Source organism: Pogona vitticeps, chromosome 2, assembly GCF_051106095.1.
Source record: "Pogona vitticeps strain Pit_001003342236 chromosome 2, PviZW2.1, whole genome shotgun sequence".
Lineage (NCBI taxonomy): Eukaryota > Metazoa > Chordata > Lepidosauria > Squamata > Agamidae > Pogona > Pogona vitticeps.
This window is the reverse complement of record NC_135784.1, coordinates 158,479,777-158,491,927: the sequence shown is the minus strand read 5'-3', so window position 1 is coordinate 158,491,927 and position 12,151 is coordinate 158,479,777. Positions and strand designations below refer to the sequence as shown.

The following is a 12,151-nucleotide window of genomic DNA, read 5'->3' as shown; positions in this document are numbered from 1 at the left end:
CAGAAGCACATGTATAGCTTAGACAGGTGTTAGGAGAGGTAATAAACAGAAAACTATTGTCTATCCAGTTATATAGTAGGAAGCTGCATGTATTAACAGTAAGTCTCATTTTGCTCTCTCCTAATTTAGTTTTATAAAAATAGGACATAATATGAAGAAATTCTGTGCACTGCTGTTGTACCAGTTCTCAGATGGTCACAGCGACCAATTTAACAACAGTGTTGAAGGCCACTTTTAGTACAGCTGCTTTTTTCACCCTTTTGCTGCAGTCACTAATCTATGTTGTTGGCTTACTTCCAAGTGAGCCAGGAACTGAGCAAAATTGCTGTCAAAAGGTGAGGAAGGTTCATCTCTATTTTGACCCTTGCCCTCCCTGCTTAGTCAGTGACATGGGAAGGTCAGGGTAAACTGGCAGTGATACAAACTTGTTTTCTTGTGCAACTTCAGACCTGCTGACAGAGACGGGAATGGGGTATGACCTACGGCCAAAACCTGTGGCAGGTTTATACTGATTACAGTAGGCACTGCTAAGATGTTTCTGTTTTGTGACTTTCTGTGCTTCAGTAATTCTAAAATGCCCCACCCAATCTTACAGTATGCAGTCATAGATTGGAGGTGAATAGGGTGCTATTGAAGCAATAGTCTGGTTGGCATTATTAGAAGGTTTGGGGATGGATTGAATAAGGGATGTTGGCAGACACGTTTGGTACTCCCAAACTGTATTCTTCAGTGTTGGCTTGTTGTTTTTTGGACAACTCTTTGCTCAGTTGTGTGTAAAATATATAAAGTGGCATATGGCTCTTCGGGTGATATTGTTATCACCCAAAATAAGTTTGACAGACTTGGCACTAAAATAAAATTTTAAAAAAAGTTTTCCCAAGAAACCAATAACAGACATGTTAATAAGTTGCTGTGATCGATAGATTTTTCCAGTCTTTTGTCATTTAGTGTCAGTTTTGTATGAAAGCCAGTAATTAAATTAAGGTAGATTAGCATGATTTGTGGCATCTTCTTGCAGGTACTTTTATCTCTGTTTGAAAGGGCAACAGAGCAGTTTCCATTTCAAACAGAGCAGTTTAAAAATTAAGAGCATTGTTACAATCTCTGGAATCAGTCACATCTCATTAAAAAAATTGTTGTCCTTGCTTTTAAGCCACAACAGATTTTTCACCCTCCTCAATTATAAGTGTGCAGGTTGTATTGTGAATATATATAACCATAAATAAATAAATAAATAGCCAACATTTTCTGTGAGTCCTGCAAAGTTTGAACCATATAAATTGAAGGGACAATGCTATATCTATTAAAATTTAGGAAAGCTTTGCCATATTTATGGCTTTATGCGTGAATTTTGAGATAAAATGTACATGTTATATTTTTATCTGCTGAGTGGACTTTAAACTTCGGGCATGGAGATAAGGTATAGAAACTGGAGCAACTGTGCTGTAGAAAGTGAGGAATGACTTTGATCTTTTGTAAAACCTTTATTTGGCTTCCAGAGAGGTTCTACTGGACAAGTTTTCAAGGCAGGGGCAGCATGTTTATATGCTGAACGGCTGTTGTGAAAATGCTGTACTAAAGAAATATGGGATCATAGATTATACTGAATTCCAGATGGTCTCACTATATATATTGTGAAATACAGAGAACTGCTGTTAGAAAGATGACATGAAAAACAGACATGTTTCAGTTCCTTGCCAGGTCACAGAATGTGGTTATCTCAGTTGTCCTTATTGGCCAATGTTAAGCCCTTATGCTTCATGAAGTTTTCAACAGTAGCAGTTGACAATCAAAGGAAAATATAGTCAGCCTGAAATGATAGCAGGACACCTTATTGGCATTTACAGTTAAGTCTCTTGCAGCCTTAGTAGAAGTTAATAGTCATGGATAATGGATGACAGAATCAGGAATTGTGATTTCTCAAAGGAGATTTTTTTTAAAAAATTGTGTGCTGCTTTTGAGTTCCAAATTCTCAGCAGTTTATATACCGTACGTATTTGTTATGTTTATAAGACAACCCAATGTATAAGACGACCCCTCCTTTTCTAACCCCAAATTAGAAAATGTGATCCCTGCTTTCCCCTTCCTTGTGCTAAGCCACGGACCTTAGCAAAAGGAAGGGAAAAGCAGGGATCTAAGGGCTCCCTTTGACCACCACTTTCCCTTGCCTTTTGCGAATCCACGGGGCTTAGCAAAAAAGCTGCAGCCATGAAAGGGCTTCAGGATCAAAGGGCTGCGATCGTGCAACCCTTTCATCGCTGCTTACCCGAAGGAAGACTTCCCTTCCTTTTTGCTAAGCCCCGTGGCTTCGCAAAAGGCAGTGAAAAGCAGCTGCCTTCCATGTATAAAACGACCCTCATTTTTTGGTTAATTATTTATACACGAAAAAATATGGAAATTATTTCTATAAAGCAATGCAACACAATAAGCAATATGGTGTAAAATGATGTAGAACAGCAGATTGAGAAGTTAAAAACATCAGCTAATAATTAAAAGTTCCCTTAAGTATAGATGTGAAACACCTGAGTAAATAAAATGGTGTGCGTCTGGCAGCAAGGAGAAATGAGGCAAGTTTCCCTGGGAAATATTTTCCAGAGCTTTGCTTTTAGAATGGATGGTGCAAAAAATAAGATTCTGTAAGAAAGATCTTAGTTGTGTAGAATAATTTAGAAGAAGGTGATCATTAGACTCCATGCTGTTGAAAGCCTTTTATAGTCAAAGATGATCCCTGGATTGATCTGAAAGCAATTTTTGACTGAATTTTTGACCATGTCTAAAGATTCCCAAAGGCTTCCTCAAGGCAAAAAAAAAGAGTCCCGTGAACTCTCAAAATGTAAAAGTAGAGAATAGGATGCATTCAGTAAACTTAAATTATTTCTTGCACCTGGATCTGGTTTATGATGTTGTAACTTCATGCAAAAGGATTTTGCCCAGTGTCATTGTTTGAAAACTTAGAAAGAAATATCCATCTACCCAGATATAGTAGCTAAGATAGTCTATTTTGAATTAACTGAAATGTCTGAGCAATCATCAAGCCTCTTCCCCCTATGATGCATGAGGGTAAACCAAGTGGGATTTAAAAAGCTTAGTTAACTTTGGTATGTTCAGGAATGATGATAGCTAGTGAAAAAGGCTTCATGTTGCAGATTTTACACTGAGAAAGTCATAACCCCTCCACCCCAAACCCTTTGGCACTTACTCCTTTAGGAGAAATGTAACCAAAGTTCCCATTAAGCTGGGCACCTACACATGACTCCGCTTCCCTCCACGCAGCTGTCTTCCTCCTCCACACAGCAATCATGTTAGGTTTTGGTTGAGATGGAACTAGCGTGCTGGGGGAGGCGGAGTTGCGCATGAACACAGGGGTGAAGTCACACATGCGAGAGTTGGAGGCCCCCCACGGGGCTGAAAATTAGAGGGTACGTTGAACGTAACCGTGCCCAGAACAGGCTGGATGCCAACTCCCAGGTCAGACCGACATACCTATTTTAGGGGTCAACAAGGATTTTTAAAGCAGGGATTGGTGAATTACTCCACGCTTGCATCTTCAGTTCCTTAGTTATAGGAGTAGCAATTGAATGAAAGGAATCAGAGCACCCATTTTTGGTATGTGTGTGGTGTTTTCTTGGAAGTTATAATTAAACAGAGTTAGCAACTGGTAGATCTTGACAAATGATTTACAAGCTTCTGCATTTTGTAAATCCAGCATGGTAAGACATTAAATATTGGAGAAAAGCTTGCTGCTGACATGGGTTCCTTGTGTAGATTTCTTTACTCCAGATTATCTTCACATTACCAAAGAAAATCAGAGGTAGCAGTGGGACTGTTCCAGATACTGTAATTGGTATCAGGCTATTTCTGTTAGAATTCACATTTTTTTTCCATTGGGGTTATCATCCTTCTATGTTTGCTGTGTGTTTGTTTTCCTTTTTTATCTCAGTTAACAAAGTAGAATGCCATGAACTTTTTAGCAGTCTTGCAAAACTGAACAACTCAAGATAGGAAAAAATCTAGTATGTTTCATGTTAAAGCAGCATTAGATCTGTTCAGTTTAGGGATCCTGCTGTATGTTTCAGTTAGCCTTGGTGACTTCCAGCTGTATGAATCTCTGGTCAGATTCCTGTATGTGTCCTGCTGCTGCTGCAGCAGCTTTATCTCAACCCAGTTTGGCAGTTATGTGCTAGATACTAATTTGAGCTGACTTGAATGTTGGTGGCACATATGCAGCTGACAACAGGAACTTCAACAAACAAGGAGTATTCATGTGAATAGACCTTGCATTTTAATGTGATAATGGGGAGAGGGGGCAGTTGCCAGTAAAAAAAAAGGCTAGTTGTGTAATACTCTAAAAATAAAGATAAGGACTCACAACTATTCAGTGACTGTGAAGTTTTATGAATAAAATGACTATCAGTATTGCATGGTGGAATGAGCTTCAGTGTCTCTGGAAGTATATTTGTCTGAGCTTTTGACTTTCAAAATTGTAGACGGGAAAAGAGCCACCCTGAGTTGCTTTGGGCAACCTGCACAGTGGCAGAGTGCCCCAAGAAGGAGGAAATAGTGATCAGAAATAAGTGTATCTAGAAAGCCATGGAAAGGGTCACTATAAATCAGAATCAACTTGACAGATGATGATGATTTTGCCACACATATTTATTTATTTATTTATTTATACCCTGCCTATCTGGTCAAACGACCACTCTAGGCGGCTGAGTTTAAACTTAAAAGCAGTGTGTACAGTAGTGGGACTGCTTCGCTCTTTGACTGTCTCCTGGGGTGTGTCTGCCTACCTAAAATTTTCTTCAGGGAGTGGATGAATTCTTTCAGCATAATCTAAGCTTCCTTTTTATGATGTTTCTGCACAGCTCAGTGCATATCTAGTAGTCTGTGACCTTAATTTTTATCTTGGTGCCTCATATTCGCTACATTAATCTCTTCTGCTGCTTCAGATTCATCAGGATTTATTTTTGATGTACAGTCCAATACTGTAATGGCCCAAGGAGGTACCTTTGAAAACATGAAAGAAAAGGTAAGTAATTAATGAGAAGTTATTTAGTTAAGGGTTGGAATGGCATATTGCTGCCTGAAAGTTATAAAGTTAAAAATCCTACAAATGGGGATTTAAGTTGTGTATGATTTCTCTGCTTGCTGTAGACATGCTTCTTAGCTGCAGTGTTTGATTCTTGGCCCTTATTCCCTCACTGGAAACTAAAACTCAGTAGTGTTGTCTGTCTCTCCCCACTCCTTTTCCTGGATAACTCCTTGGGCTATCATTGAAACATGACTTCATTTTAACTTTTTTTTTAAAAAACTGCCACTGATTTTAGAGCAGGGTTTGCTGTCAGATTCTCTCCATTAGGCAGCATATTGAGTCAAATTATAAACCCTACAGCTAAAATTTAAGCAAGAGGAACCCAGGTGGCTTGATGACGGCCATTGGCTCATGTTGCTTCCAGCTGTAGCATCAGTGACAAGTTTGCTGCCTTGGGAAAGACTTGAAAAACATTGCCAGAGAAAACATTACTAATAGGCTGTTCTCAGAGCAAAACTGAAACTGACATTAGCTAGGAGAATAGAAACTTAATTTGTTTCCTCTGTTGGAAAGCTGGGACAATATTTGACTTGGAAGCAAGCAGTTAATACGTGACTGGCATCTCCCCTTTTTCCTAGATCAGTGCCGTGAGAGCAATAGTCCCCAACCGCAGCAACAATGAAATTATCTTGGTGCTTCAGCACTTTGATAACTGTGTAGACCGAACAGTACAGGCTTTCATGGAAGGTGAGTTCTTTTAGCAAGAGTTCTAGTTGCTAGACTTTAAAACCCCAAATACGTGATGAAAACAAATTTCATGAAGCGGACTGATTTCTCTTTTTAAAATATTGACATAATTTATGTACTAAGTCTGTTGATGCACATTTCTAAGGTGTTCTGTTTTGTCTTTTGCTTATTTGGAATGCACATTTTTCAGGGACAGGGACTTGCCAGGGGTTTGGAAATAGGAGTTTAGTGTTTAGTAAAGGCTGGAAAAGAAATGGAACACAACATAATAACTGTTTAGAGTAAGGTATTTATTCTGTGACTTCCTTCTTGGAGTTTGTTTTGATTTTATTTGGTTTTCACCTCGGTGTTATAGATGTTACAGGTGACATGTTTTACACATATAGTTTCCATGTAGAAAGGAAAATGTGTACAGAGCTCTTTATTGTCTCACAACCCTCTATTTACTATGATTAGTAAAGATTCAAGAACAGTTTTTACCCAAGTGCAGTATTGAGTTTAAATGCGGGGCCATAAGTTTTTGGTGGACTTTTTAATTGCTGAGAGAAAACGGGGTATCTATATTTGGATGGTGAAAGTTGTGTATATTTTAACTTTTTTTTTTGTAGTGTTGTCCAGTTTTACCTTGGGGAAGAGCACCTCATTTCGTTGCACCCACTTGTGAGCGCAATGACAAATAAATTTCTTATGTCTTATGTCTTATGTCTTATGTCTTATTATAGCAGAAATTAACTTTCAGACAGATATTTTACTGCATGCAAACATGCATAATTGTGGCAAAATAGATACGATATGATTTGCATGCTTGAATATAGACATTTTTTCATATGGGAACTGTAATTTTCTGCATTACTTTTTAATGCAGAAATCTCAAGTATGATTTTAGGTTTTACTTTCAACTATTAGGACCAGAAATTCTGCTTTGGAGAGAGGAAGAGTGTACACTTAGGTTGTTAAACTATTGGTTTAGGTAAGAGTCCCCATTCTGCATGGAATGATATGCTCATGGAAATGCAGTTTTCCAAAATTTCTGCTTTATTTCTTTGTATCTTTTTATATAAATTGATGAAAATTTAAATGCCATCAAGTAACTTGAGGTTAGCTGACTGGATAGCTCAGTGGATTTGGTATCTGGCTGCAGAGCCCATGGTGGGGAGTTCAGTTCCTCATCTTGCATCCCAAAAGAGCCAGCCTGTATAGTCTTGGGCAAGCTTTACAGTGCCAGGATGGCCCCAGAAGAAAGGAATGTTAAACCACTTCTGAGTACTCTGTGCCTAGAAAACCCTGGAAAGGGTGCACACTGCTTACAAAATAGTGTTGATTGTGTTTAGACAACCTGTGTAGAAGCTTTTAGTAGCTTTTCTCAGGGGGAAAAAGAGAACAGCACACTGGTTTCATTCATCTTCCTAAATATAGTTTTCTTAATGTCTCTTTCAGGGTCTATTTAAGACTTATGAAAAAGTCATTTTCTGTATGTGACTGAAACTAGAATTGTAAAAATCCTTCAATCTGGCCATATGTAGTAAGCATAATCATTTTGTTTGAGTTATGCAGCTGCCTTAAAATATTTGTGGAGCTACTCAAAATCTAATAGGCCACACTTACAATGAAATGTTCCAGTAAATGCAAAATCTCATTACTTCGTTTTCCTTTGGGCCATCTGGAAACACATTCTTGCACCTTTTCTTTTCATACTACTCCATTCCCCTTTTTAAAAGGGTGCAATTGAAGAGTAGGAGGATACTCAACTTTCCACGCTTTAGTTAGAAAGGGCATCTTTACCCTTGTTTCTTGTATTTTTTCCTTCCTATATCAATTGCTTAGGGTTTCTGCTTTTAACACATCAAGAGTACATAAGCCAAAATCTATTTATCCTTGTAATTTTTTGTTATTGCTTTTACAGGAAGTGCCAGTGCAGTGTTGAAAGAATGGACAGTAACTGGAAAGAAGAAGGTAATTCTTTATTTGGGCTTGACCTTTCTTTGGAAGTTATGTATTGCCTTCACTTGGAATCCTTAAAGATCTTGAAGCTTATTAAGTCCATCTTCTTCTATCACCCTCATTCAGTTAGAGTTATATAGTTAAAGACAATGAAAGAATATCTTATGATACTTCTCTATTCTACAAGACATTGATCTAGGAGCCTGGTCTCATTGGTTGCCTTTATCTGATTTTGGAATAAAAAATTAAAAACAACTTAATTATTGCTACGGAATGTTACTTATATGCCATAGTTTCCAGATGAAACCATCATGTGGCGGCGCTGCAGGTTAAACCGCAGAAGCCTCTGTGCTGCAGGGTCAGAAGACCAGCAGTAGTAAGATCGAATCCACGCGACAGAGTGTGCTCCCATTGCTTGTCCCAGCTCCTGCCCACCTAGCAGCTCAAAAGCATGTAAATGAGAGTAAATAAATAGGTACCACCACGGTGGGAAGGTAATAGCGTTCCGTGTCTAGTCACATTGGCCATGTGACAACGGAAACTGTCTACGGACAAATGCTGGCTCTGCGGCTTGGAGACGGGGATGAACACCGCGCCCTAGAGTCGGATACGACTGGACTAAATGTCAAGGGGAACCTTTACCTTTACCTTTATAGTACTAATAAATGTAATATGTGCTTGCCTCCCTTTTTGCTTTCAGTGTTCCTTATTTTTTTCTGACCCCTGTCTACTTACATGTAATCCCAGGAAAGTATTTCTTAGCACCTATGTAGCTTTTTGATTTTTGTCTTTTCAGGAGCAGCTTTCTGGTTTCAAAACCTCTTTCTGCTAAGAGATGCTAAGCCTAGATGCAGCTGTATCTGCTTCATTGGTTCAGAATCTTTATCATTCTCTACGAACCTCTCCCTCTTTACAATCTGAACAATTCTATAGATGATAATCAGACACTCTTCTAGTGTGTTTCATTTGTGACATTTGCGAATATTAGCCAGTCATTGCCAGAGCATTGTCACCACTGATGCTAGAATATAATTAAGTGTACTGTGTTTATTGATAGGATAGTATTTATAAACTATCTTATCTCTGTAAAATATGGGCAATATAAGGTCAGATGGAGTTGAACATAGAATCACATAAGAGCCTTGTCTCAGTAGTTCAGCTAGAAGGCATTCATAGAAACTGACAGAAATCTTTTGATCATCAATAGGAGGGAAAAGTAAACATTTAGAGGCTGTACTGTACTTGGAAAAGGCAGAGAATCTGTAATAAATTCCATAGTATCCATAAAATGTGAATCTAGTCACGTCTACATGTACTCAAGACCTTTTAAAAACAAACGTTTCCTACAATAATATAACTTGCTTTTTGTACAAGAATAGCTGGCAATTATTCTCTGTACCAGTGTAAATAATGTTTCATATGATTTGAAAATGTTAAGATACAACAAGTTAAAAAGCCTCATCTCCTGACCACTGGAAAGCTGATTCAGCTGTGCCTCTCACTACTAATATGTAGCAAAGCATTCTTCATACAGTGACTTGTACTGTGCTTTTTCTGCATTTGCACAGGATTGTGAAATGTATTCATCTCTTAAGTATAGTCAGTCCTTAAAAATAATTGGTTGTTGAATAGTATGCTTAATGCTGTCTTGCAGTACAACCTTTTCTTGTGCATAGTTGCCATGTCAAGTACACTTCATATTTATTAATTTTAGATTGTCAGTTCTAATTGTTAAATAAATCCAACCCCAACCCACTTTAAGGAATCAATGCCAAGGACTTGATTCCTGTTTAATTCTCTGATACTTAAGTGGTAAGGACAATCTTGGGTTTTGTTTCAGGAATTAAGCATAGTCCTTTTTCCTCCTTTTTCTTTTTTCTTTTCTTTCTTAATCCCTAGAACAAAAAGAAGAAAACCAAACCGAAACCTGCAGAATCAAGTGCCAGCCTTCCTGACCCAAGCAAGCCAATACCCACTGAAGAAGAACAATCTGCAGCTTCATCAGAGAGGGGTGGCATCAACGGTTACCATGTCAATGGCTCGGCCAACGACACAGAGTCAGTGGACTCCCTCAGTGAAGGCTTGGATACCCTTTCCATCGATGCCAGAGAGATCGAAGAATGTGAACCTGCTATGCCTGAGGTGCCTGATAGGGCAGGTTAGTTCTCTATCAGACTGTTGGAGAAGTGCAGAACTGTTACATTTATGCGTGTGACAAAAGTAGGAGAGCCTGTTCTCTCCCTTGTTCTGCTTCTGTCACACTTAACTACCAGAACAAAGAAGTTAAGAACTATTTGCTGTCCAGCTGCCCAATCTTTTTAAAAACAGTATTGTAACAATTACTGGTTCTGAGTGGGAAAAGAGGTGAGGACAGGAGCAGGTTGAAAGATACTGTAGATGTCTGATGTTTGTGTTGTAGTATCAGGTTTCACTTGACAGTGCATAGCTTGGATTGGTAGTGACTTTTTAGTGATGGAAATTAAAGAGGTTCTGGTAAGGGGGTGGGGTTATTCACAGCACCTAGAACTATGAAATGCTGTACCGTAGATGGAAAGCTGTGTTCAAGATGTAGAAAAATAGCTGGAGAGCCCCAGCTGGTGTAAACCCCTTCATGGTTTTCTACTTTGTTACACTGTCTTGTGAACTTTTCCCCCTCTTCAGCAGCACTTGAGCTAGAAAATGGAATAACAGACCTCACTCCAAAGTCTGCCACCATGCGGTCTTCCCAAAGTACCCCGTCTGCTAGAGTGCAGCCTGAACTGAGGAGCCCTGGCAAGCCACTCTCCAGACCGGCCTCAAGCAACCAGTTACCTGCTTCTTCGTCTCTCATGATGCTAGATGAGGTTCCTATGTCTTCTGGAAACAAAAAGCTAGGTAGGCCTGGTGGGGTCTGTGGCTGCTCATGACACTGTTGGTCATTTCTTACCTTCACTGGGCAAATCCTGAATGGATACAAAAGGACCATGATACAAGATCAGATTTGTTGTAATTATTAAGCTGGTAAATTTTAGTTGTGAATCTCTTCTTTTCACCTTTTTGGTTACTGTAGCATATTGCTTAGGTGTTTTTTCTTAATCCAGTCAGCTCTCACTTGTTCCTCTGCAATCAGTGCTGGCAAACTCCCGTGCTTGCTTTAATATCAAACTTTTGTTGCAGCATAGCTCTTATTCAGCTTTATGTTGGCTCAGGAGAAACTGAATCTCGGTGAGAAGCTGCACACAACACTGCTGGGCAGAAGCCCAGGCTTATTACCTGGCTGCTATGAGAACAAGTCAGGTTCAGGGGGGGAGGGATGTCTTCTCCCCATTCTATTTGAATTCCAATTTGGTTTCCATGTGGGTTACAGAGAACTCTTATAAGGTACAGAATATATTGAGGAAGCTAGGGATTAATTTGCAGAACACGCTAGGCAGACAGAGTCAGCTGAAACAGAACTTAATTAGATTGCCTAGTGGTGGGAAGTTTATGAGCTCTCTGAATGCAGCATTTCTGTTGGGCAGCCTATAGATGATAGCTTGTCTTTTAACTGTTTTTCCTCCTGCTGAACTGAAATTAAAATGAGATTTGGTGGCTGAAATCCTTTAATTAGCTGGCATTCTTACTCTTACATTCTTAAATAATTATTTATTGTTGATACCTAATCAATTACAGGGATAGTTTGTTACATGCCATCATATCACATCCAACGTATGGTGACATAGGATTTTCAAGAAATGTGAGATAGCTAAGGAGTGCTTTTACCATTGCCATATCACCCCTCAATGGGTTTTCATGGCCAGGTGTGAATTTTAACATAGGTCTCCTGAGTTTAACTCTAGTGCTGTATCCACACTGGCTTTTGTTAGAGGGATAGAGAACATATATCCCCATATATGTTTCATTATATCCCTTGTTAGAAAGTCTTTTGAGTTTTTGTACCCTTTTTCCCCTTGTTCCTGAGTGAGAATTTTAGAGAGCTCCAGTAACTAATGAGAAGAGACAGCCTCTTCCAGTTTCTTCCTTTGGTCTTCTCTCTACCTATCTCTGCTTGTCAGCAAGAAAGGACCTCCAAGACCTTGTTTCTAAACATGGTCCTTATCTGTAGCTTTGGGGAGATATGAACATCCAGCTCCTGGTGGCAGTAGTTCACCTTCTCACCATAACAAGGGGCATAACAAGCAACTGGCAGTTCAGCTTAACAGGGGGTGAGCACTTCAGCAAATCCCAGTGACAGAAATAAGCACAGAGACATGCTCTGTTGGAGATACAAGGCAGAAAGTCTAACCTTTGTAATAAGCAGCTAAGCCTTACATCTTTTCCCTTGAAGAAAGAGTTCTTGTACAGAATTGAGTTTATCAGAGGAGATATTCTGAAATTTAAAAAGTTTCGAATATTTTGGCATCTTAAAGACTAAGGTTTTGTTTAGCATAAGCCTTCATGGCTGCAGTCCAC

The 12,151-nt window shown here is 39.1% G+C and overlaps 1 protein-coding gene across 6 annotated transcripts in view; it reads left to right on the top strand.

The window, feature by feature from the left end:
* Positions 1 to 12,151, top strand: part of SPATS2 (spermatogenesis associated serine rich 2) — a 51,986-nt gene that overhangs the window by 28,378 nt on the left and 11,457 nt on the right. For 4 of the 6 annotated variants that reach the window (XM_072990966.2, XM_072990964.2, XM_078385175.1 and 1 more), the window contains 5 exons: positions 4,950 to 5,029; positions 5,671 to 5,779; positions 7,683 to 7,732; positions 9,620 to 9,878; positions 10,382 to 10,594. In XM_072990966.2, the coding sequence (XP_072847067.2) occupies positions 4,950 to 5,029; positions 5,671 to 5,779; positions 7,683 to 7,732; positions 9,620 to 9,878; positions 10,382 to 10,594 (711 nt within the window). The remainder of the gene's footprint in view (positions 1 to 4,949; positions 5,030 to 5,670; positions 5,780 to 7,682; positions 7,733 to 9,619; positions 9,879 to 10,381; positions 10,595 to 12,151) is intronic. The other 2 variants (XM_078385177.1, XM_072990965.2) reach the window with 1 other exon arrangement.